Genomic DNA, 27,285 nt, shown 5'->3' with positions numbered 1-27,285 from the left:
TTATCCACGTTACCCTCTATATGTGTGCTAAATTTCATTGTAATCGGTTCAGTAGTATTTGCTTGAAAGAGTAACAAACACACACATCCTCACAAACTTACGCATTTATAATATTAGTATAGGATAGGACTTATTCTCAAAGGCTCATATCGCATCATTTAGTTTGAAGGTTGAATCATTTAATTTGAGGCGATACTACAAACACATTCTTCGCACATTATGTGTGAAAAAGCACCCTATTTCTTCTATTGCTCAAAATTATAGAACTAGGTAATAAACACACCTCACATAGTACATGTTTCGCTTGTTTTGCATGCGCAAAAAATCTAGCACGGCTGAGCCACCACCAGAGCTGTACTGATCGAGGCGAGAAACGATATGATTGGTTCTTTTAATTATTTATTCCTCGCTACGCATATCTTTGGTGAAAAAACACCCATTTATGTCAGTTAAAGTTACACTGCATACAAGTTCCTTGCACAAGTCAGCTAATCAGCTATTTTCATGTGTAGTGTAGCTAAACACAATCGAGTATAGTATACATTAAGGTCACTAAGTATAGGTTGTATCTACACAATTTGATGCAAGTATGCATGTAATAATTTTTGAAAAGGGCCTCTGGGGCTATGAAATTGGTACATGTGAACAAAAAACTAAAAGAATACTTGTTATTATAAGAGTGAAGGAGAAATTATGTAGGAAAGTTTATTATTGTATAGCATTACATTAGCTGCTGTACTCATTCTTCAATTCTGCATCAATATATGATTTTTTGTGTCAGGGATAGGAATGATAGGAGAAGAATAACCTTAACTCTAGGAATAAGAGGTTCCTAGAGTTAAGGACATAGTGATAAGTTTAGAATTAAGTTTTATGTTTGTAGGATTGGGAATAAATAAATTAAATTGGGAATAAATAAAAAAATTGCCATAAATAAATAAATTAGCTATATATTTTAATAAAACAAACCGTCTACAAATCATTCATTTATTACATCATAACTTATCTCAATCATTCTAGAATACAAATAATGGAGATCCCTTTGTCACATAAATTGTTGTTTAAACTTATAAATACATACAAAAAGGGTGCATATTGCTTATCTACGAATAAGAAAATTAAGTGGGGCTTTTATCATTGGCCATCACTTTGAAATAACTTATTTATTTATCTTACATCTTGATAATAATTCAGACACCTCAAGTAAGGTCAGTTCAATTTGTAACATTATAAATTAATTATGCCTAAGATGATGGAGTTTCTGTCTTTGTTTCATTATCAATTTCAGTTACGTCTTTTTTAATTTCTTCCTTAAGGTCTTCTTGACTACTTTCTGGTGTAACTTGTTCTTCCTTATTTGCAATATCAGTAGGTGCTTGTGGTATTTCTGAATTGACATCTGTTATGGAATAGTTCTCAGACTGAATTGTTACAGCAGGTGTATCAATAACTTCAGATGTTGCATTTTCACTGTCATTATTTTCCTTATCATCTTGTGAAACCTGTTTCTCTGGTGTAACTTCAGTTTGAGATTTTGGAGAATTACTGTTTCCATCTACGTTATCACTTGAGGATGAGCTCTCTTCACTAGAGGAGGAAGCTTCTGATATATTTTTAGGTTCATTCTCATCCTTTGTGCTAGCATCTGAGCTACTTTCATCAGTTGATTTTTCGTCAATTATAGAATTACCTTCTACAACTTCATTGGTAGTTTTAATTGGTTCAATATTATCTGCAGCCTGGGCTTGTTCATGTAACTTTTGTTCTGTCATTTCTGCATCATCTACCTTGATATCTGGAATGACTAATGGACCAGGAGGGGTAGATGCTTCATTCATTTCTACATCAATCTTTTGCTCTTGATTTTTCTCCGTTACTATTACAGTATTGTTTTCTTTTTCGTCACTTAAAGGAGGGCTATGTATTTCTTCAGATTTCTCTTCTTGTAAGGGTTCCTCATTATTTTCAACTACGTTAAGTTCTGGTGGAGTAACAGATTCATATTCAGTTGTTTGTTTGTCTTGTGTGCTAGATTCATTTTGCTTAGCCTGCAATCTCGCTTCTAAATCGTCTACTGAAATATGAGCGTCAGATGAACTTGGCTGAGGTTCTGACTCCTGCCTAGATTCAGCATTTTCTTTCCAAGATATGTCTTCCATTTCAACATCAACATTATATTCAGAATTGTTGTCAGAGCCATTTACCATGGGTTCCATTGCTTCGCCATTTTCCGGTTCTTGATGTCTCTGTGGACCAGGCTCTCTTGTGCTTACGACTAAGATATTTTTTTCAATGGCTCTCATAAACTTATCGACTCGGTTGTATTGTTTCCGCGGACACGTAAGTAGTTCACATATCCTTTGTACCGTAAAAGGTGCTGATGTGAATGAATCAAGACGTTCAATGAGACTATTTTTCATAATATCATAGTTGAATGGATCCACGTTAGGACATGGTGGAATATCGACACTAGGTGTGGATTCATGAAAATCTGTTATTACATTTAATAACTTTTCTTTGAATAAACTTTTAACTAGAGACCATTGATATACGGGGTCTCCGGTACGAGCTACATACTCCAAATAATCATTCAATTCTTGTGGTATTATTTTTGGCTTACGTTTGGAGAATTCTTCTAAGAATTGAAACACTTCCTCTGCGTTTTCCATTACTCGTAATTTTTCTTTATTTTGTATAAATTAACTATAGGATAAACGATAACAGTCACGAAAACGGTCCACACAATCGTAAAGCGAAACAATTTACAAATCAAATCACCAAATGTGAAATGACAAGGCGTCAAGGCTCAAGCGAGAGCGACAGCTTTTAATACAGATAAAACATAAAACATAATACAGATTAAAAAATTTAAAACTATATGATTTAGTGAAAGAATAAAACTCAATTATTTCAAAATGTTTTTAAATCATTCTTTAAAATTTTTGGGTGCGATAGATACTCAGGCACATTACATTACATTAATTTCTTCTTTTCTCGAGTTTTTTGATTCTTCTGTTTAGGATCCGTCACTTTTGTCAGAACTCAGAATATGACAATTGACATTTGACAGATTAAAAAAAAATTTGAGATTTGAGGTAAATTTACTGTGTGAATAATTGTGAAATAATTAAAAAAAATTAACTTTTTCATACATAATCAAGTGTAATTTTTATCATTTTTCAGTGTCCTGTATATTTACAAAAATATTCATCATGAATTCCATATTAAGGAGAAGCATTTACCCAATTTATAACAATACTTTTAAAATAACAAGTCGGCTTCTTGCGGATGCTGCTGTGAACGAGAAAATTGATAAAATAGTAAAGAATAACAAAGTTGTGGTATTTATGAAAGGAGTTCCAGATGCTCCCAGATGTGGATTTAGTAATGCCGTTGTACAAATTATGAGAATGCATGCTGTTCCCTATGAAAGTCATGATGTTTTATCTGACGAAAATCTTAGGCAAGGTTAGTTGTAGAAGATATATTATTAAATGTTATATAATATGCGCCTTATATTAAAATATTAATTAAAGTAATTTTAAGTATTTTTTGTCATAGTTAAATTAATGGGAACCAGTTCTATTAGTCAAGTTTAGAATGTAATTCCGCTACATGAATAATTAATCATATCATTGATTGTAAAAGGTTATATTTTTACATTTTTATATCAATACATGATAATACAATATTGCAAATGAATATAGGTTCCCTTTTATGAATCAATGGTTTTTGATTTATTGATTTTTGCATATTTTGATAGGATTTGGCTATCAATAATTAACAAGTTATGTCTCTATTTTATTAGGGATTTTTTAATAATCAGTTTTGCATCAATTATTATCTATGTCATAGATTCTATAAGTATCGAGCAAGAAGTCCTCGTCTTCAAAACTTTTTCTGTATCAATATAGTAAAGTTCAGTAAATTCATAGTGAAAAGCAATTTACAATGACTTTCATATAACAATAAGGACCTTTTTTCTTGTTTAGGATAAGAGGTTTTGATGATATCATTTTTTACAGGTATTAAAGATTATTCTAACTGGCCAACAATTCCTCAAGTATTTATAAATGGAGAATTTGTTGGAGGATGTGATATTATGTTGCAAATGCATCAGTCAGGGGAACTAGTCGAAGAGTTGAAAAAAGTTGGGATCAAAAGTGCGTTACTCACAGCAGAAGAATCTAAGAAAGAAGGAGCATAAATACAGAAAATATGTTTATCAATTATGATCTGAAATTGATGCTTGGTACAATTCAATATTAACAGATTTTCAGCCTTGAAGACTGTTAATCATTTCACAAATTAAATTAAGACAAAAAGTTACTTTTATTTATATGATATAGCATTATATAAGCTTCAGGTCTCTGAATTATCAGTATATTTATGAAATTGCAATAATTTAGAATAAATAAATAAAATAAATTAATCTATAAAGACAAATGCAATGTAACCTATTTATGAGAGCACATAGTGTAGACCTGTATGTTATCTTTTGAATTTAGTAATAGATTGTAATATTATAATAGGTTTGGTTGTTGATAAATAAAATAATTTTTGTTTTAAGAGCTCTTTATTAATTTAGCTGTACATTCGAGTTAGTATACTTTTTGGGCACATAATTCATTCTTAGCCTACATCCCACTTCTTCCTCATAATAATATAATTGGTTGAATTAACAACACAGTCATTATTAAAAGACTAAAATATGGCAGATCATTTATTTAGAGTACTCAACCAAAAATACTCTCACAAACGATTATATAAAATGATATTCAAATGATAATAAATAGATGCGGGCAAGGTGTGGCAATCTATTGAATAAATAAATAATTTGTATGATTATTCCTTGCAACACTGTTGAATATCTTGCTTACATGTTATGTATTTCCTACCATTCAAGTTAAATTACTAATGGCAGTAATAAAATTTGATTTGTATAAATAATGCTTGCTTAAAAATAAAAATATATAACAAAACATTCTCACAATATGAATGAGTCTTAATTTGGTGTCACACATTAGTGAGCCTAATATTAGCACCATTTAACTTACAAATAAATGTTTTGTGACTTCTCTGATGGTCTCATACAAAAGTTAAAATACCTAAATCTAATATAAATAGAATTGTAAACATACAAAGTTTCTCCGGATTTGAGCCAAAAGTCCATATTTTAGGGAGTAAAATTTCTCAAAGTTAATGACATTTTTGGTTTGACATTGCACATACTTAAACTGTTAAAACAACTTATTGCAAAAATCGTTCTCTTATGTTGACCATGCTTACGTGCTGGCCACGGACAATTCGCTATAGCGAAAATTCGCGCGGCGCGACTGGCGGCGCGTCTTGCGAATGAATCAAATGTATGGAAATGTACTGGGCATGCCACGCGCAGCGGCGACCAGCGAGACGACCGGCGAATTTCCCCGAGCGAATCGCGCGGCACGACTAGCGATCGAAACAAATGTATGAGTTATTACGGTGCAGGCCACGGAGTCGAGCGGCAGACGCGGCGACTACTCCCGGAGCGAACTTAATTTAAAATAGTTTGTTTTTTTTTCGCGAAAATGGAGACGGAAGCTTTTATTGCAGAAATTCTAGTTAGACCAGCTATTTGGAAGTCTAGCCACCCGCAACATAATTTTTCATCATGCCTATATTTTTCATATTTTTGGTGGAATTCTCCGTCTGTAACACGATTTCTATTTAATTCGTGTACTCCACTATATCTTCCAAACATTAAATCTTGAGCAAAAAAGCTGCTACTCTCCAAACAACGTCGAGCTAACTTTGATAAAGCTATCTCGTCTCCTCGTCTACACTGGTCGCGGCGGCGAACGCAACTGCCCGTGGCGTGCTTACCGCGCCGCGCGACTTGCCGCGCCGCCGGTCGCGCCGTCGGTCGCGCCGCCGGTGTCCGTGGCCAAGGTGTTAGGGCGGCGTGATATGATCAACGAAAGTGATATAATTTTTCGCAATTTTCCATGACTAATTAATCCACCGTGTTAGTAAAATTTTGCTTCTATTGGTGGAGTGCAGATCTTATGTTCTTCGAAAGGTCTCTACCCTTTGTCACCTGTTCTTGACTTTATGGCGAAGATAGATCTGGAAATAATACATGAATGATTCAAAAAAAGGTGTAAAATGATATGTACCTCGATGCTCTTAATCATAAATAACTAATAGCAGTAAACAAAATACTTTGGCAACTCATTAGCTAGAGAAGTTTGGTTGGAGGACTTTGACATTTGGCGTGATTTCTGTCACACGTGTTTGGGTTATTAATTTAGTGTTTTGGCTATTTTAACAATAATATATTCACTTTGAGCTGTTTTGTGTTCGTCTTTAAGTGTTTAGTCTGTGGTTATAGTGGTAAGTGTACTAACAATTCACTAATATGGGCCCTGATCCACCCGATCCTAAACCCCCGGACGTCCAGGAAAGAAGCATGGAATTGGACATCTCTCAGAATAAGAGGCAAAGGTGTCCGTCACCTGAGTCTACAGATGAATCTCCAACCAAACGCTTTGTTCCATCTGATCCCATTTCACTTGTTAATCCGTCTATATTTGTTGATCCTATTTTAAATAATCCTATAAGATATAGTGGTGATGAAGTTGGACCATACATTGTCCACGTATCTCGCATAGAAAACGATCCTTCTGCCGGCCTGTCCATCCGTCCGATCAAATTTGGATCTTTCTTATATAGCCAAAAAGTACCTAATATTTTAAGAGACGGAGTAAAATCTGTTGGCCGCAACAGGATATCGGTTGAGTTTGCATCAGCTGAGGATGCTAATAATTTTTTATCTTTACCTGCTTTGGCTGAAGCTAAATTTAAGGCATTCATTCCTACCTATCATATCACCCGCATGGGTATTGTAAAAGGAATACCGATAGAATGGACCATGGATGATTTGGTGGAGTGTGCAGAATTCCCTAACAGGCACGGTCGCATACTTAAAGCACGTAGACTTAACAAAAAAGCTAGCCTTGATGGAATTACAACTTGGGTTCCATCCCAAACGGTGGTTCTAACTTTCTTAGGTCAAGCAATGCCATCAAAAATCTATTGTAGATACACTTCACTTCCTGTAGAAATTTACCATTACCCTACCATCCAGTGCCACAAGTGCTGTCGCTTTGGGCATATCCGCGACCAGTGCCGCTCAAAAGAGAGGTGCTACAAATGTACACAAAACCACTCGGGTGACTCCTGTCCCATTCTTGAATCTCAAGCACTATGTGTCCATTGCAATGGCACTCACTTTGCCATTGACAAAAATTGCCCGGAACACAGCCGGCAAAAGTCAATTAAACTTTTGATGGCCACAGAAGGTATCTCATTCGAGGAAGCCTCTAAGCTTACCCCTTCAGTGTACAGACCCTTTTCGGAAACAGCCAGTTTCGTTTTTGCGCCTAGATCACAACAATCACCTGTTTTCCCCACCCCTTCTATGAAACAATCCAATAGTGTTCGTCAAACTCGTCCTCTTAATAAAACTCCATACAAAAAGACCTATTCGATACCCCCTCGCACTCATGCACCACTAGGTAAAACATATGATGTAGCTGCACACCGCCAAATAACTCAGGAATTACCCTCTACTCAACCGAATAGTTGCGCTTTATCCCAAAACCCAGACCCCCCGGTTGTACTTAGCTCTAATGTTGAGCTTTATGTTTCAGCCTTAGAAACTTTTCTTAAAAAAACAGATTCAATACCGACCAACGTTGCCCATAGACTTATAAATCTCATCTCCCTATTTAACAGTAATGGCCCTCACAATCCTCCAGTGGAACGCTCAAAGCATTCGTCCGAAATGTCATGAAGTACTTGACCTTATTTCAACCCACAACCCTATAGCTTTTGCCATCTCGGAGACATGGCTAGTTCCCGGAAGTCACTTTCGGATTCCTGGCTTTTTCTGTCTGCGAGATGACAGAGCCGATGGGTATGCTGGAACAGCACTTTTACTTAAACATTGTTTAAATTTCTCTCGTATTCTATTGCCTATGCATGATCAGCGTATTAACGCTGTGGCTGCAAGATGCAATAATGTCTCTATTATTTCTGTCTACATTTCTCATCCTCATCCTTCTATTATACCTGATCTTTCACTTATATTTTCCTCCGTACCGTCTCCTCTTTTAGTATTGGGCGATTTTAATGCTCAGCACACTTCTTGGGGATCTTCTGTTTGCAATACATTTGGGCACCTGCTAATGGATCTGCTTGATGACCTTGACCTCTGTGTAATTAACGATGGATCTCCCACTAGGAGAGTCCTTCCTAATCAGAGTCTCTCCTCTGTAGTTGATCTATGTATTTGTTCTTCCTCCTTGGCTCCATCCCTCACCAATTTAACTCTTTCTAGTACTCATGGTAGCGACCACTTTCCTCTTCTCTCTTCCCTTTCCCAGTCTGTTATCCCATTGACTTCCCCTTTCCCACCCCTACTCATGTATAGACTGTGTAAAGCAAACTGGCAGGATTATGCTACTGGTCTTGACAATCTGGTTGAGTCCCTTCCTTCCGTTTCTCTTCATAACAATTTATGTACTTATTCTGACTTTGTGGATTGTATTAAAAACGCAGCAGCGAATAACATCCCTCTTAAATCCGTTTCCAACTCTGGTTCTCGCAAAGTCTCTCCGCCATGGTGGGACGATGAATGCTCAACTTCTGTCAACTCAAGGAGAGAGGCCGAAATTCAGTACAATGCTTCCATGTCCGTTGAAAATTTTATACATTATAAAAGAATAGCCGCTCGTACCAAGCTTTTTCTTAAAAATAAAAAGAAAGCAGGCTGGCTATCATTTTGCGAGAGTCTGTCGCCTAGAACACCTGCATCAGTTATTTGGAAGAACATACGTAAATTTCGTGGCTCTCTTTCTTGTAACGACATAGATTCCAATGACTCCTCAGTGTGGCTTGAAGAGTTTGCTGATAAGTTCTCCCCTCCCTTTGTTCCTTCTTTAGATTCTTTTCCTATGGCCACTGGTCCGCTCGTCTCATCTCATGACAACAATATGGAAGCCATATTCTCCCTGGAAGAGCTAAATGTATCCCTTAGCGGCCTTTTAGACTCTTCTCCCGGATTAGATGGCATTCCTTATTCTTTCATACGCCAATCCGGTCCCATAGCCAAGCAGTACTTTTTAAACTTAGTAAACTCCTTTTATGAATTCGGTTACATCCCTGACTCTTGGAAATCACATCTCATAATTCCTTTACTAAAACCAGGTAAACAAGCCTGTTGTGCCGACTCATATCGACCAATCGCTCTTTCTTCGTGTCTGTCTAAGATAGCTGAACACATGGTTAAAAATAGACTCGAGTGGCTTGTAGAAAATAGGAGACTGTTATCCGGGTCTCAATTTGGATTTAGAAAGGGTATGAGCGTACTGGATTGTTTAGGCATTTTATCCACTGACATTCGATCGGCCTTTGAAAGAAAGCAGTATTTGGTAGGCGTTTTTTTAGATATAGCGTCAGCCTACGACAGTGTACTTCTTCCGGTACTCAGAAACAAACTGTTACAGCTGAGTATCCCAGTGAGGATGATACGATTTATCTGCAATCTTTTAATGTCAAGATCCATTCAAGTGCGTCATAACTCTCATATTTCTTCCACTAGGCTTACCTGGAAGGGGCTCCCTCAAGGATCGGTATTAAGTCCTCTCCTATATGCTATCTACACTTTCAACTTGGACACGACGGTCACATCATTCTGTGACATACTTCAATATGCAGACGACATAACCTTATTTGCTCAGTCCCATGACATGGATGAAATCACCTCGCGCCTTAATTCAGCTTTGTCGTATCTTCGTGATTGGCTGTCGGATCATGGTATGACTGTATCTGTACCAAAATGTTGTGTTGTAGTTTTCACTAAAAAGCGCCACATTCCCGCACCAACCTTAAGGTTGATGTTCCGACCGTCCCTCCATACATTTTTGATTACCTCTAAACACTTAACACAGACACTATTTCTTTAAAACTAATCATTTTATCACTTCTCTATAATGAAATGTGTGCGCGGTCGACCTTTTTAATCAATAATTTACAATATTTACTTAGAAAAACAACAGTAAAATACCGGAAAAATTTGACACTTCTACAGTAGTGTGCGTGACTTTTGCCAAGCGAAACACGACATAAAGCACGACATCTAGCGCATAGACTATATACTTATTACAGATCTAGCGCGTCAATGTCTAAACGAAAGGCGATGTTTAGACATTGACGCGCTAGATGTCGTGCATTCGCGTTCGTTATCTTATGCATAATGAGCATAATTCTAATAAATCAAAGTTCTGTGTAAAAATTGAGTAATTTCATTTCCAATCGTTCAAAGAAAATAACAATAAAATAAAATAAAACTAATGACCTTAGAAACTATGTTTTTTTTTATTTATTACTCATTATTGTTCGTCCGTCGTAGGTCTGTAAACTGTATTGTACACTGAAGGTAAATGGTACTGTAGGTACTTTAGTTCGGCGTCGTCGCTCGTCGGCTTGATATAAAATTACATTCTTGATTTCATTGACACGCGCTATGATTTGCGCGCGGAATTTCTTGTGTTGTGAATTTATTTTTGTATGCTATGCATTTTAATTGATTCAAATTGCAATGTTTCTCTAGTATGCATTTGAGACTATATTGTAAATTGTAATAATTGATCGTGGGTATAGTAATTAATTATTCTAATAACGCAATTAGTAATATATGTATTTTCGGTGGGATTCAAAACAAAAAATTGGCCCGTGATTTTTATGAAATTTCACCACATTGCAAATCACATCAATCATAGTTCATACACATGTATGACGAAAGTGATTAGTATTGTGGCTAACATTGACTCATCAGTTCATCACTGAAACCAGTGATAAATCAGTACCTATATCATATTGTGTTTGAATATTTTTAAACAATGATATAAGTATACAATTATTATAAATCGGTAAACTATCAAAGTAATCACAAACTTGCAAACATTGGTAAAATGTCCAGTAGTTTATGAGCCTATTCATTACAATCAAACAAACAAACAAAGTTTTCCTCTTTATAATATTAGTGTAGACAAACACTATGAATACGATCACGAATGCAAATTCGGGGATTTTCTAATTATTGCTAAATAATAATTGAATTCGTTTTGAAATACTCTATAATTTTTAGTGTATAAATAGACATTTATAATGTGGTGCTCATTTTTTTTGTACTGCTAACGCTATTGTAGGTACCTATTTTCGTTGTTTTATTTCAAGTGAACACGGCCATACAATTTTGTCACGAGCCGCCTATGATTGTAGGTACTTTTGTTAGGCTCCTTCGTCGTCCGCGTCGGCTCGAAAGTTCTTGATTTCATTGTCACGCGCTATGATTTGCGCGCGGATTTTCTTGTGTTGTGAATTTATTTTTGTATTATTATTATTTTTTATTTTTTTTTTATTTTATTGATTCAAATAAAATATTTCACTAGTATGCATTTGAGACTATATTGTATTATGTATAATGAAGAATGTTACTAGGTATGCCAAATCCCTTGAAATTGTGTCTCAGTAAAGCCTGTATGTATACAAATACACTAGTTTTTGTCGTAGTCAAAAATACCAAGTAGTTTTGATTTTATACGCATTCAAAGTTTCGAAAAATATCGAGTCCCGCTAATAGTCACGTGACCGCTTGTGACGTCACGTCACAACGCACCGCGCGGCCGCGTCTCCGCGCGGTGTGTATAAAGCAAATTTACCAATCTTCTATTGGATGATACGTGTAATATTCAAGACCAAATCTAAAAAATAAAATATATATCAAACTAGATGATATGTTCAACGATTCTGTTTAATCAAAAACATAAAATATTAAAATTTACTCGATAAAAAAAAATTACCAAGTTAGCTCTAATTTCCACACTTTTACGTTTTCTACTTGACATGGTAATACTTATTATGATTTTTTTTTCATAAACAATTATATTAAAACATTTGCAAGATATTTGTCAATCATTTTGTGTAATTACTTTTAGTTTTGGTTTTATTTTTGGCGCTTTTTTTTTCTCGAGATAAACGTTTGGTTTTGTCACGATAAAAGTGGTTTATCGCAGATAAAACCAAAACTAAAAGTAATTACTCAAAATGCTCTGACAAATATCTTGCAAATGTTGAAAAAAAAATCATAATAAGTATTACCATGTCAAGTAGAAAACGTAAAAGTGTGAAAATTAGAGCTAACTTGGTGATTTTTTTTTATCGAGTCAATTTTAATATTATATGTTTTTGATTGAACAGAATCGTTGAACATATCATCTAGTTTGTTATATATTTTATTTTTTAGATTTGGTCTTGAATATTACACGTATCATCTAATAGAAGATTGGTAATTTTGCTTTATACGCACCCTAGTATCAAGTCGGCAGCGCTGTAGTAGGTAGGGCATGCAGAACCGGATCCGGTTCCAAGTTTCTGAAACCCGGTTCCAAATCGAGCTCAGAACCGGGTAGAACCGGGTTACCCGGTTCTTTTATAATACTTCGGAAAAAATACGAAATTAAACAAAAGTAACTTTAAAAGTACCTGATAGGCCTTTTATTTTACGCGGCTTGTGTCTTATTTCATTAAATTAATAAAGAAACAAAAATTTCAATACTTCTCTTTATTTATCAGTCTTATAAAAGTACCTTGGCCCTTAGTCAAACGTCAGTATCGCCAAGGAATAGAAATTGCTAACGCTAATTATTGACATAAGCTCATGATATTTTGGTTAAATGGTTCGGTCACACTACCAACGACGATGACGACCACGACCAAAATTCAAATCTTGCCAAAATTTATTCAAAATAAAATATTTAAATCTCCCGTCATTACGATACTCGGAAAAAAATTAATTCGAGGTCAATTAATAAAAAAAAATAGTTTTTTTTGCGATTTTCGCCGAGACGGTAAGTTTATCATACGTCGTCGTCGTCGTCGTGTCAGCCGTGGGACGTCCACTGCTGGACAAAGGCCTCCCTCAGGGTTTTCCACCACGCCCGGTCACCGGCGGCCTGCATCCAGCGGCTCCCTGCCACTCGGACCAGGTCGTCTGTCCATCTTGTGGGTGGACGTCCCACGCTCCGTCGTCCAGTACGTGGTCTCCATTCGAGAACCTTTCTGCCCCAACGGCCATCGGTTCTGCGGGCTATGTGCCCAGCCCATTGCCACTTCAGCGTGCTAATCCGGCGAGCTATGTCGGTGACACCGGTTCTCCTACGGATCTCCTCATTTCTGATTCGATCTCGTAGGGAAACTCCGAGCATAGCCCTTTCCATAGCACGTTGAGCGACGCTGAGTTTGTGCACAATGCCCAGGGTTAGAGACCACGTTTCTGTTCCATATGTCATCACCGGCAACACACATTGCTCGAAGACTTTGGTCTTCAGGCACTGAGGGATTTTGGACGAAAAGATGTTATGTAACTTCCCGAACGCTGCCCATCCGAGTCGGATTCGACGATTGACCTCTTTCCCGAAGTTGGACCTGCCTAATTGGACGGTTTGTCCGAGGTAGACATATTCGTCAACAACTTCGAGAATAGAGTTTCCAACAGAGACCGGAGTGGGCACAACATGGACATTTGACATGATTTTCGTCTTGTCCATGTTCATGCTAAGGCCCACTTGTTGTGAAACTCTGTAGAGGTCATCGAGCATTGTATTAAGGTCTTCCAGGGATTCTGCCATGACTACGATGTCGTCGGCAAATCGAAGATGAGAGATGTACTCGCCATTGATATTGATGCCAAGTCCTTTCCATTCTAGGAGTTTAAAGGCATCTTCCAAAGCAGCGGTAAAAAGTTTTGGTGATATCACGTCTCCTTGTCTGACACCGCGCTGCAAAGGAATCGCCCCTGTACACTGTTCTTGTACTCGGACTGACATGGTGGCGTGTTCGTACAAACTTCTCAATACTTCGATATACCGATAGTCAATGCGGCACCGCTGGAGAGACCTTAATACGGCCCAGGTCTCGATCGAATCGAAGGCTTTTTCATAGTCCACAAACGCTAAGCATAATGGCAAATTATACTCCTCGGTCTTCTGTATAATTTGCCGCAGCGTATGGATGTGGTCTATGGTGCTAAAGCCTTTACGGAAACCGGCTTGTTCGGGAGGCTGGAAGTCATCTAACCTGCGTTCGAGACGATTCGTGATAACCCTTGAAAACAGCTTATAAACATGACTCAGAAGTGATATCGGTCTGTAGTTCTTCAGTAGGGTCTTGTCTCCCTTCTTGAAGAACAGAACGACCACACTCCTGCTCCATGCTTCAGGCGTTGTGCCCTCGAGTAGAACGGAATTAAATAGCCTCTGGAGCATTCTGAGGATTGGTTTTCCACCCGCTCTCAGAAGCTCAGAGGTGATTCCATCCTCACCCGGCGCCTTGTTGTTCTTAAGCTGTTTCAGAGCTATCCTAATCTCGTACAGGCTGATGTCCGGGATATCTTCGGTGAAATGTCGGGTTAGTCGGGCTCTTGGGTCTTTCGCCGGACCAGAAACAGGCTTGGCAACTGAGGTGTAAAGCTGCCGGTAGAATCTCTCGACCTCTCCCAATACCTCTGACTTGGCCGACACCACTACGCCACGATCTGTCTTCAGCTTCGTCAGCTGGCTCTGCCCAATAGACATATCTCTTGCAAACACTTTCGAGCCTTGGTTTCGCTTAATCGCTTCCTCAATACTTGCAGTATTAAAGGAGCGTATGTCGTGTCGCAGAGATTTCGATATCTGTCTATTGAGCTGCCTATATGACTTAGCATCTTCAGATGTGCGCAGTGGCATAGAGCGCCGGTCTGCCATAAGTTTGAGAGTTTGGTCTGAGAGTTTATGCGGATTTGTTTTACGCCGGGTCTTAAAGTGGGACCCAACCGCGCGGATAGTTTCTACCAGCCTGTTATTTAGATCGTCCACAGAAACGCTACTGTCGAGGCAAGCGAAGCGATTTTGGAGTTCGAGTTGAAAGCTCTCGGGGTTTTGGATTTGCGCATGAGAAGGACGGAGCGTGGACTTCATCAGACGTGATCTTTCACGTTTGACATTAATATTCAAGATGCCTCGTACCATTCGGTGATCGCTTCCGGTTTTTACCCTATGGATCACAGAGACATCTTTGAATATTTGCCTTTTCGTGGTCATAATGAAGTCTATCTCATTTTTTGTCTTCCCGTCGGGGCTGAGCCAGGTCCACTTCCTGTGGGTCGGTTTCTGGAAGAAGGAGTTCATCATAAAAAGACCTTCCTTCTCCAGAAAGTCAGCTAGTCTCTGGCCCCTTGGGTTGCGCTGCCCAAAGCCAAATTGCCCCACTCTCAACTCATCATCGCCTCTCTTACCCAGCTTTGCGTTGAAATCTCCCATCACAACATTGAAGTGGGTTTTCGAGGTATGTATGGCTCTACTTACGCCCTCATACATAACTTCCACTTCTTCATCGGAGTGAGCCGAGGTCGGTGCGTAAACCTGTATGACCTTCAACGAATATCTTTGAGATATTCTGAGTATAAGGCACGCTACCCTGCTCGACACACTCTCGATGCTTACGATGTTGTTGACGAGAGATTTGTGAACGATAAACCCGATTCCACCTTGGGACTGTTGGTCGCCCTCCCGGTAGAAGAACAAATTACCAGACGTCAACGTTATCGTGTCCTCCCCCTGTCTTCGGACTTCAGATAACCCTATGACATCCCATCGTAATTTGTTCAGTTCCTCTTCCAGCTCGACAATCTTTTCATCCGTCCTCAAAGTGCGTGCATTATATGTTACCAGGGCCAGGGGTCGTCGGGAGTGGTAGCCGGATCTCATCCGGTGATTCTTAGCACCCCTTGCCCCGCCGTTACCATGGCCGCTACCGTAGCCAGGAATAGCGGGGCTGCCGGGTACTAGGGGCCTGGTTGAGGGTGTACTCATCATGAGGGGTATGATGCCATACTCGCCACGCTTGGCAGGCGGGTTGGCGAGCGCAGTGGATATTAATGTCTAGTTAAGTCGCGGAACGCTGCTGCCCGTCCCGGTAAGGTATCCCTTAGTCGCCTCTTACGACACCCACGGGTAGAGATGGGGAGGTGCTATTCTTAAACCGGCACCACACGGCATAAGTTTATCATACAATCACCTGGAACCAAAATTGTACATCATAAAATTATCTATAAAAAAGGTTAAATACATTTTTTCCTAGGAGCTACCGTTTCTACGAAAAACCTATTTTTTATCCATTGATCTCGAAAAAATTTTTTTAATTGTGTTTTGCACAATTTATTTAATTTCGACTCGATGAAAATTTTGTTCGTGGTCGTCGTCGTCGTTGGTAGTGTGACCGAAACCTTAGGCAAAACATCATACGCTTATGTCAATTTGTATCGATAGCGTATTCTATTCCTTAGCGTTTTGACGGTTGTCTCGGCGCTCTTGTTATCATAATATCACATAAAAACATGAAAAGTACCCAGCTGTAGGTTTTGAGTCCCATGCGAATGTCGAAATTTACGAAAATTTTCAGCATTTACGGCTGTATCTTTTGATGCGTTGGCTAGTTCGACTTTTTCACATAAAAGGGACCGAAGACTTGAGTATTCGATATAAATTTCAGCTTGATACCAAAAACAAAAACATGACTGGATCATTATATGAATCATTAAAATTAACAGCTTTTCAAATTCACGAGAAATCTAATAAAAATATTTCTGTAGCCTAATTTTTGTCATTTTCGAAGCCTAATTTTTTTTGGTTATACAACCGTAGGATTAGGAAACTTACAGCATCTAAGGTTAGATAACCAATCGGAGCCACGCTTGAGGCGTGGCACGAAAATTCGCGATGCACGTGAGTCTGACGTTGCCAGATACAATTAATTTGGTAAAATAATGCAGCAAAATATAAATAATACTTTATATTTTAATATTTTGGTCGGAACCGGGAGAACCGGGTTTCATACTATTCAGACCCGGTTCTCAAGATCATCAAAAAACCCGGGTTTACCCGGGTTTTTCGGAACCGGGTAAACCCGGGTGCATGCCCTAGTAGTAGGTGTTATAGCTTGCGCAGTATTTTGATGGGTTTTCGTCCGCGAATTTCGTTAATAGTCCAATAATAGTAATTAATAATTATTATTCGTTTAATAAAATAACAGTCATGCCAAAGTTTCATCTTTATTTAATAGTTTCTCAAAATATTCTATACGATTGCGTTTTTGCACTGCTGATCTCTGAGGTTTATCTTCATTTTCCTGTTGACATTTGAATTTGTGTGGAACTATACCCTGTTTTTGTTTAATTCTTCCCCCGACCAACTTATATTTTAGTATAGTTCTCCATATCATTCTCAACTTAAAACAAGAAAAAATCTTACTAGCCATCTACCTATACTTAGCCCATACGAGCAGAGCAGAAGCACAGTCTAGTATAGATTAAAACTTGTATAGAAAACAAAGGATAACGCAAAACAGCTGCAATGTTCTCAAAATATTATAATATGTAGCTTACTTCCTTTGCAACTAAGTATAAAAAACAACTTATCCGGCGAATTGGTAGTTGTATTTTTACATTTAGGAACAACACATGATTTTCTGGTATTTGGATTGGACATTTTTAAAAGTATTTAATTATAATTTCGACGGCGCGGGCGCGCGATCGCTAGCGGACTGAGTGAGCCAGATTGAGCGTGTTGTGGTGTGACGTCACACCATCACCGGGCGTTTACCACTTGTTTTACTTCTATCGGAAAATAATTGACGTATCGAAGTAATTTTTTCACTAGTATTATTTATTTTTGACAGAGAATATGGAGTGCTTATAATCAAAATTAGTGAACATTCTCCATTTATCGTAGGTATAGTTATTCTTATAACGCAGTTATATTTTCGGTGGGACAATTTGACCCGTGATTTTTCTGAAATATCACCACGTTGCAAATCACATCAATCATACACACGTATGACGAAAGTATAGTGGCTATAATTGACTCATCAGTTCATCACTGAAACCAGTGATAAATCAGTATATCATATTTTATTGTGTTTGAATATTTTTTAAACAACGATATATACAATATTATTATAAATCGGTAAACTACCAAAGTACTTCCGAATTTTCAGACAGACAAACAAGTAGTTTGAACACGCAGTTTTCTTATACTAGTAGCAAAAATCAAAACCATAATATTATGTTTACCTACTATATTTTACTAAAAGTCGAGTGCGTCGAAATCGTAAATAATAATATGTTTTTCACCTTCCTGGTTATTTTCCCATAGTAAATAGTGTTTTAGGTTTGTTGTTGTAGGTAGGAATAATAATAATTATTCTTACATGTTGGTTATGAAATGTATATTGAAATAATTTACTTTTACAAATCATTAGTGATATAAGTTTTGAGTGAAAATGCTTGGATCAGCATAATATTATATGGTACTTCAAATACATGTTTTGATAAAAAAAACAATAGTGTAATAAAATAAAACTGCGTTTTATTGTAATCAATGTTGACAATTTTAAATTCCAAAATTATTGATCAATAAAATAGTTTACACCAACAAATATAACTTTTATTTTTATAACAATCGTTCATAATATAAACCGTAGCAGGTGGCGTTTTGAAGTTCTGTCTACTCATACAGAAAAATGGAAAACTTGTTTTTTTTGTAAACAATTTATTACTCATGTTGTTTGGCAACTCGAAGCGTGGTCGTCCGTCGTAGGTACTTTTGTTCGGCGTCGCGTCGTCGTCCGCGTCGGCTTGGTATAAAACATTCTTGATTTCATTGACACGCGCTATGATTTGCGCGCGGAATTTCTTGTGTTGTGAATTTATTTTTGTATGCTATGCATTTTAATTGAATCAAATTGCAATATTTCTCTAGTATGCATTTGAGACTATATTGTAATAATTGATCGTGGGTAGGTATAGTAATTAATTATTCTAATAACGCAATTATATTTTTGGTGGGATTCAAAACAAAAAATTGGCCCGTGATTTTTATGAAATTTCACCACATTGCAAATTATATATTATACAATTACAATTACAATTATTATAAATCGGTAAACTATCAAAGTAATTACAAACTTGCAAAATATGCTTTTCCGAATTTTCAGACAGACACACAATTTTATTAGTTTGTTTTAGCAAAGTAGGTACCTATACCTATACGCTTACGTCGCGCGTCGCGTCGTCGAAAACGGTGCGCCCAGAAACAAACATACCTAATTCAGTTACAATCCTTTTTTTGTTCCGTAATTTATTGTATTTATTCTAATACGATTTTTTTTATTCGTCGGCCAGTTCTACTAGGTATAAAAAGATAAAATTGAAATATAATTATTGTAGCGACAGCCATATTATGTTACTATGTTTTCGTAAATATGTTTTTCACCTTCCTGGTTATTTTCACATAATCTTATCTTCTTATATATAAAAATGAATCGCAAAATGTGTTGGTAAGCGCATAACTCGAGAACGGCTGAACCGATTTCGATAATTCTTTTTTTATTATATTCCTTGAAGTACGAGGATGGTTCTTATGTAGAGAAAACGTAAACATGTACCACGGGCGAAGCCGGGGCGGACCGCTAGTCTTATATATAAAAATGAATCGCAAAATGTGTTGGTAAGCGCATAACTCGAGAACGGCTGAACCGATTTCGATAATTCTTTTTTTATTATATCCCTTGAAGTACGAGGATGGTTCTTATAGCTAGAGAGCTAGTTAGTTTAGTTTTAGTGCAGTGGCAGTGTAAATGTTGTTGTTGAGGTTATGTAAATTTAACACTTTAGTTAACTACCAAGATATAAAGAAATGAGGATAGGACACAATAACTATTGGTTGAGGTATTTATAAACTCATAATATACTTTTAAAAAAATCACGTTTTAATAAATTTCTAGAATTAAATTAGAACAGCTGATTCAAAATAGCCTAAAAAATCTTAATAATAATAATTACGCTTCACAGCAAGAAGAAATGTACCATATGTACCCGCACAAAGTCGATATTGTGTTGCCTACCGTTCGACTCAATGGCTAGGGTTGTAACTACCTTTAATAATTATTACCAAACTAATAAACCGAGTGATGCGAAATAACCATAATTCTTTTAGAGTTTGATAAAATGATCAGGCAGGTATTTTCTTTAATCCTCTGAATTCTCGGTTACTAAATTGTATCGTTGAAATTATTCTTAATCGCGTAAATTTAATAAATAATCATATGGAAAACACTTTTCATTTGTTTTTTTACTTTCACGCCCAACTACTATACAATAATTACGTTGTTTCGGTATTTTGACGAGAAAACGCAGGAAACATCCGTTGTATCATTTTAGATAGATTGTATATTTTGTATCTGTAGAATTGAAATCAAAGCTATGTATATGTTGTCTCCATTCTTTTCTTATCGGATTGTTGATCCCAATGCGAATGCGTCACTTAAATTTTATAAAAGACAATTAAGAACATCAAAAATAAAGTGATACGTAAATATTTCACAGTGCAATATATTATGTAATTAATAATAATTATATATTTATGAAAAAATAATTACATCAGATTTAATAATAGCAATTGTTTTGAATGTACATAATATGAATAAATGATTACATCATAATAGTAATAATCACAATTGTTTTATTTCCCATTTGTTGCAACCCTAGCATATTTTCATGTAGCAGCAGAAGTACCTACACTGGCGGCGCGGCGGCATCGTGCGACATCAAAGGCATTGCCTTACTAGGTAAGTTTATAATGACTCATTTCTTTTATTATATAATTTACGTTTTACTTTTACAGAATCCGATTCAATGGATTATGAAGACGAGTCACACAACGCCATACGATAGTGATGATGAATGAACATTTCAATAAATGCATGCGTGTTTTTTTATGTTGTTTTGTAATTGTTAATTGTTTCTTAAATAAAGAAATAAACTAAATATTTAAATGATGATTTGTTATTTGCAACACAACTTTATATTTGAGATTCTTTACAAATGTATATTTAGTTTTGTATCATCAAATTTATAAATTTTATTCCATAGTTTTCAAAATTAAATGTAAATGACCATAAAAACATTAATAAAGTAAATCATTGATGTAAGGTCAGGGAACGAAATACATATATATGTTACGGCTAAAGGTAGGTGAGAACATAAACTTAAGATTAGCCGGCTAAACTTAGGTTTATTTTCGACGAGGTGTTAATGTTAGTTTGTTCTATCTTTAGCCGGCTAAACTTAAGTGTAACCGCAGGCCCGTGGCTAAAAATGTCGGGGTGGGTAGATTTGGTTACTATAATACATGTAAGGAACAGGGCGAGTGTTTTCTGGCACTTCGCCGGCTGCTGCCGCAGCACGCTCGCTGCGCTCGCTCGGCTCGTGCGGGTCTTAAGAGTTCTAACCTAACCTAACCTAGCCACCAGCTTTCTGCCCTGAGTCGGGGTGGGTAGATTTGGTTACTATAATACATGTAAGGAACAGGGCGAGTGTTTTCTGGCACTGTGCGGGCCCCTCAAGCCCTCCACCGGCCCGGCGCTAACCAAATCTACCCACCCCGACATTTTTAGCCACGGGCCTGCGGTTACACTTAAGTTTAGCCGGCTAAAGATAGAACAAACTAACATTAACACCTCGTCGAAAATAAACCTAAGTTTAGCCGGCTAATCTTAAGTTTATGTTCTCACCTACCTTTAGCCGTGACATATACATCTGACCATGTAGAAGCTAAGTCTTGTTGACTGCTGAAGTCTGTAAAGTTTTGTTGTCTGCTGAAGTCTGTACGCAATGAAAATGTCTGCCGTTTCGAAAATAAGTTTTTAAGACCCTAATAAATAAAATATATGTATATATAATGGCAGATCTGGTCAAATACTTTCAAAATTGTATTTTTTTCAGCACTTTCATAAGTGTCTGCCAGAATGTTATCCGCGTGATAATGGTCTGCCATTGTTATTTTCCGATAGTAATAATAATCTATTTTCAAATATCAAAATGGCAGACGTGGTCAAATGGTTTCAAAGTTCGCCAAAAATTTCCACCTGTCTTACCTAAGCGCGCGCCCCGTCCACCACTCTGGGCTTAGTGACTCCTCATCTCATGTATAGTAGGTATAGGGGAATCAACACACAAAAATCCAGGTCTGGTCAAATACATACAGGTAGCTTTGCGCTAGCTCTCTAGCTATTACTTCTTATGGAGAGAAAACGTAAACATGTACCACGGGCGAAGCCGGGGCGGACCGCTAGTAAATAATAAAATAATAAATAGTGTATTAGATTTGTTATTGTATCTTGTATACCTACGAATAATTATTCTTACGTCTTGTTGGGAAATGTTCAAATACCTACCTATTGAAATAATTTACTGTTACAAATCATTAGTGTTATTAGTTTTGAGTGAATAGGCATGGATCAGAAATTCAGAATATAATATGCTACTAACTACTCAAATACATACATGTTTACACAACAAACACCACTGACCTCTATAACTATAAGTTATAGAGGTCAGTGACCGTCAGTGACAAACACTATGGATACCTACGCTCGCGAATGCAAATTCGGTGATTTACTAATTATTGATACCTAGTCATTGAATTCGTTTTGAAATAGCCTGTACTTTGTAATTTTTAGTGTTATAGACATTTATAAAATGTGGTGCTCATTTTTTTTTGTAATAAATTATCCTGCTACGCTATTGTATTTTCGTTGTTTTATTTCAAGTGAACACCCATACAATTTTGTCACGAGCCGCCTCTGGCCTCTGGGTGAAATCAACCAGTCAAATGATTTTTGTTCTAATTGTATTTTGGTAGTAGTTTGTTTAGAATTTACATTACCATTGTTTAATTTTTATTTTGTATTTGCAGTAAAATAAAAAGATGAAAACTTCATTAGGTATATTGTACGACACCTCACTCTGAATCGCGCTAGCGAAATTTTTTCGTTACAGAGCACATATACAACTTTCGGACAATCTTCATTGAGGCCGGCCGGCAAATCGAGTATGTCGAAAAACTTCACTTATTCGATGGAGGTATTCTACCTTCCTTCCTCCACAGTTGTGGGACCCCGACGTGCATTGAACACGCAGCTTTCTGATACTAGTAGCTAAAATCAAAACCACAGATATGTCTGTGATCAAAACCATAATAATATTTTTACCTATTATTTTACTAAAAGTCGAGTGCATCGAAATCGTAAATATGTTTTTCACCTTCCTGGTTTTTTTTCCATAGTAAATAGTGTTTTTGATTTGTTGTTGTATGAATAATTATTCTTACTTGTTGGTTATGAAATGTATATTGAAATAATTTACTTTTACAAATCATTAGTGATATTAGTTTTGAGTGAAAATGCTTGGATCAGCATAATATCATATTTGCTACTTCAAATACATGTTTTGATAAAAAAAAACAATAGTGTAATGTAGGTAATAAAATAAAACTGCGTTTTATTGTAGGTAATCAATTTTGACATTATTTATTTCCCAAAATTACAATAAAATAGTTTACGCCAACAAATATAACTTTTATTTTTATAACAATCCTACTTCCTACTAATGCGAAAGTTTGTGAGGATGTGTATGTGTGTGTTTCACGCAAATACTACTGAACCGATTACAATGAAATTTAGCACACATATAGAACGTAACTTGGACACATTGAATAGGTTTTATCCCGGAAACCCCACGGGAACGGGAACTATACGGGTTTTTTTTTGAAAATGCGGGCGGAAAGCTAATCGTTCATAATAATATAAACCGTAGCAGGTGGCGTTTTGAAGTTTTGTCTACCCATACAGAAAAATGAAAACCACAGGAGATTGCCCAAGTGACTATGGCACTTGGTATCGCAATCAAACTTATTGTGTCAAGATGAAATATAGCTCAATTTAAAGCTTGATGTTAGTACTTTTAGATATGATTAAAGTTTTTATGTAAATAAGCCGCAGTTCGCGACAATAAAAATAAAACAATAGTTTTATTCAACACTTCAAAAAACTACTTAATCGAGTTTAAACTAACGATGAACGTTAAGTTTTACATTTATTACATAGGTAATATTTTAATTTACAAGACAAATGTGAAAAGTAAATCGTAATTTAAACATTATTTCAAAATAACATCGAACAATGCGTCGAACACATTCATTTGACATTTCAAATAGAAACTATGACATATGACGTTTGCAAGAGAGATAGATATAGGTATGTGTCAAAACAAAACTTTTACTTTTATTTCTATTTATTCGGTATAATTACAACTTAATAGTGATAAATATGATCATTATAAATACAAATAGGAATTAACAATATCACGAACACGTGACACAACTAGTATTTTACCGATTCCATACGTAGTCATACATGTTTCAAAAGAAAAACTTTTACTTTTACTATTATTTCAATTTATCCGGTTTAATTAAGACTTAATATTGATACATATGATCATTATAAATACAAATAGGAATTAACAATATAACGAATACGTGGCACAACTAAAATTTTACCGATACCACCCGTGGTCATTCTCCTTTGTGGGTCATTTGTAACAGGATGGCGGTTCTACAGCGAAAAAAGAAAAATGATGGTCAGAACGCTGATACCGGATACCTTAAGATACTGTAATATAAAATATTACTAGATTAGATAAAATATTATAGGTAGTATCTTCACCGTGTGTGACGCGCTTTACATTCACGCCATCTAGAGTTAAATCTTTATCATTTTTGTATACGTCTGTGTGTGTAAACGACCCTGTATGCAATGACAGATGTTAAAACGCATAATTTTACCGAATTGGGTGGATTTTAAGGCAATGATATAACATATTTCAATAAAATATAATATTCAGTAACCGCCATGACTATTCCTAGGTTTGATGACTATTCCAATTACGCAAAAACTCAAATAAACTAGAAATGTAGAATTCAGTGCCATCTAGCGGGATATTGGCTGGGAACAGATCGTTGCAATCACCTTAATACTGGGCGATGAACCAATTCCAGTCACTAATAAAGTTAAGTATCTAGGCGTTATATTGGATTCAAGGTTATCTGGTTCCCCACATGTTAACTACATTAGTCAAAAATGCGAAAAAGGGATTAATATATTACGATCTCTGGCAGGAGTATGGTGGGGGGCTCACCCATACTGTCAGAAACTTATTTATAATGCTGTGGTGCGTAGTCACTTAGACTATGCTTCTTTCATACTCGATCCATGCAATAAGACGGCACTGAATAAACTAGACAAAGTGCAATCTCGTTGTCTACGCTTGATTACCGGTGCAATGAAATCTACCCCGGTTAACGCCCTGCAGGTTGAGTGTGTTGACCCTCCCCTAGCTCTCCGCAGACAGTATCTGTGTGATAAATATTTTTTTAAATCCATCTATAACTCTTCCCATATCCTTTGGCCCAAACTCCATAATCTCCTTCAAATCTCCACTAATCAAAATCTCCGACCCTCTGCTAATTTTTCTTGTTTACTAAAAAGCTTCATAAGATTCACCCGTCTGCCTGATCCTACTGTTCAGTTTGAACTTTATCCTCTCTTCTCCGTTAACTTCCAGTCACTTACGTACAATCCACCCATACTTTTAAATTGTGGCATAACTAAAGATACAATTAACGCTAATGCTACATTTAATGAAATTGTAGCCAATAAATGGCCCAATTGGCACCTCTTTTTTACCGATGCCTCAAAAATGTCCGATATGTCATGTGTGGGAGTCGCTGTTTGGTACCCTCAATCCAGCATTATTCTCCAGTTTAAGTGCCCCCCTTTATCCACTGTTTACACTGGTGAAGCTACAGGCATTCTCGAAGCCCTCAATTTCATTAACTCTCACAACCTTGATAAAGCGGTTATATTTTCCGACTCATTAAGCTGCCTCCAAGCCCTTCTATCTAATCCTTTTCGATCTAAATCCTGTCACCCCTTGATTTTAAGAATACGTGTGGTGCTTCTAAATTGCCTCAATAAGGGTCTCCACATTCAAATCACTTACATACCAGGTCATACTGGTATAGGCGGTAATGAGATGGCTGACTCTTTGGCTAAGTCTGCTACGCAAGTGGGTTGCAATACTCACTTCAGTAATTATAGTCAAGACCTTGTTCCACTATCAAAATTGCGTTTGGATGGGAAGTGGTTGAATCTTTGGCAAGAGTCCAGCCGCACAAAAGGTAAATTCTATTGGGATATTCAGCCTACTATTCCACACAAACCGTGGTTTTTCCGTTTTCGCAAATTTGACAAACTAGTAACATCCACTATCTGTCGACTCCGCTTCGGCCATGCGTGTACTCCTGTCCACCTGGCGAAAATTAGAGTACGTGATCATTCTATTTGTGAGTGTGGTTTGGATGAAGGTACTACTGACCACCTATTCTTTGAATGTACCAAGCTTCGTTCTTCATTACTGGATGTCCTCCCTCCTGAAATCCCTCGTCCCACAAATTTTAAATGTTTGTTGACATTAGTGCCTTCCAAATTTGTTGAAATTCTATCTAAATTTATTTCCTTTAACAAACTAAAGTATTAACCCCTTATTATATTTATAAACTATATTAGTGTATCCTGTAGTCTGTAATATATATAACCTGTATTGTCTTATGTGTTTGTTCTAGCCGCTCCAAGTTGATCAAAATTTCTGCATTTTCCCACTCAGTTCCAAATGTTAAATGTCACAACCGAACAAGTCTAACTGGCTGAAATTTGAGTCCTGTCTCTCCCATATATACTGGACATTGGCGAAGTCCCTTTTTATTGGGTGGAGCCATTAATTAAGAGAAGAAGAAGAAGAAGTTTGGTTGTTTGCCAATTTTATTTACCTATAGTTTTTTATAAATTATGTAGGTACATATATCTTTTAATAATGAGGTAGGGACATATATGAATTGCAGCATAGCGGCCGGTCTGACTCAAGTGTTGTTGAACCACGTGTTTGGTCTGGTCTATTAGGTAATGCATTCTATACAGTAGTGATGTGTAACCTAGCGGCCGGACTGGCTTAAGTGTAACTGTAACCACGTGTTTGGTCTGGTCTATTAGGTAATGCATTCTATACAGTAGTGATGTGTAACCTAGCGGCCGGACTGGCTTAAGTGTAACTGTAACCACGTGTTTGGTCTGGTCTATTAGGTAATGCATTCTATACAGTAGTGATGTGTAACCTAGCGGCCGGACTGGCTTAAGTGTAACTGTAACCACGTGTTTGGTCTGGTCTATTAGGTAATGCATTCTATA

At 36.8% G+C, this 27,285-nt stretch overlaps 4 protein-coding genes across 6 annotated transcripts in view; 2 read left to right on the top strand and 2 right to left on the bottom strand.

Moving 5' to 3' along the window:
• Positions 1–973: 973 nt before the first annotated feature.
• On the bottom strand, positions 974–2,798 carry LOC149487015 (uncharacterized). Its single transcript, XM_089697223.1, has one exon. It carries the CDS (start codon positions 2,667–2,669, stop codon positions 1,245–1,247), a length of 1,425 nt encoding a protein of 474 aa, XP_089553349.1. The 5' UTR covers positions 2,670–2,798; the 3' UTR covers positions 974–1,244.
• A 267-nt stretch (positions 2,799–3,065) lies between these two features.
• Grx5 (Glutaredoxin 5) lies at positions 3,066–4,798 on the top strand. The gene is made up of 3 exons (XM_089697235.1): positions 3,066–3,095; positions 3,184–3,468; positions 4,026–4,798. Exons 2-3 carry the CDS (start codon positions 3,213–3,215, stop codon positions 4,205–4,207), a joined length of 438 nt encoding a protein of 145 aa, XP_089553361.1. The 5' UTR covers positions 3,066–3,095; positions 3,184–3,212; the 3' UTR covers positions 4,208–4,798.
• A 1,140-nt stretch (positions 4,799–5,938) lies between these two features.
• Actn (alpha actinin) overlaps positions 5,939–27,285 on the bottom strand; it is a 59,599-nt gene continuing 38,252 nt past the window's right edge. For both annotated transcript variants that reach the window (XM_089697231.1, XM_089697230.1), the window contains exon 20: positions 5,939–6,108. The gene's annotated coding sequence lies outside the window, so the exon portion shown is untranslated. The remainder of the gene's footprint in view (positions 6,109–27,285) is intronic.
• LOC149487013 (uncharacterized) lies at positions 6,249–26,847 on the top strand. 2 transcript variants are annotated; one of them, XR_016315866.1, is made up of 2 exons: positions 6,249–6,375; positions 26,667–26,847. XR_016315866.1 is itself a non-coding variant. In XM_089697232.1 (2 exons), exons 1-2 carry the CDS (start codon positions 25,325–25,327, stop codon positions 26,678–26,680), a joined length of 912 nt encoding a protein of 303 aa, XP_089553358.1. In that variant the 5' UTR covers positions 25,178–25,324; the 3' UTR covers positions 26,681–26,847. The 2 variants fall into 2 exon arrangements, 1 of the variants encoding a protein (XP_089553358.1); XM_089697232.1 differs by lacking the exon at positions 6,249–6,375 and adding an exon at positions 25,178–26,222.

This window comes from Colias philodice, chromosome 7, assembly GCF_061535455.1.
Source record: "Colias philodice isolate Cphi_HAF_F1 chromosome 7, ilColPhil1 Martin Lab GWU primary, whole genome shotgun sequence".
NCBI classification, from domain to species: domain Eukaryota; kingdom Metazoa; phylum Arthropoda; class Insecta; order Lepidoptera; family Pieridae; genus Colias; species Colias philodice.
The sequence above is the reverse complement of the archived record's forward strand: the minus strand, read 5'-3'. Positions and strand labels throughout refer to the sequence as shown.

What these genes read in the sequence shown, in the direction of transcription:
- LOC149487015 (XM_089697223.1), bottom strand. Translation starts at nt 2,669, where the DNA reads ATGGAAAACGCAGAGGAAGTGTTTCAATTCTTAGAAGAATTCTCCAAA.
- Grx5 (XM_089697235.1), top strand. Translation starts at nt 3,213, where the DNA reads ATGAATTCCATATTAAGGAGAAGCATTTACCCAATTTATAACAATACT. An exon ending in TGACGAAAATCTTAGGCAAG is followed by an intron (nt 3,469 to 4,025) that starts GTTAGTTGTAGA and finishes CATTTTTTACAG; the next exon opens with GTATTAAAGATTATTCTAAC.
- LOC149487013 (XM_089697232.1), top strand. Translation starts at nt 25,325, where the DNA reads ATGAAATCTACCCCGGTTAACGCCCTGCAGGTTGAGTGTGTTGACCCT.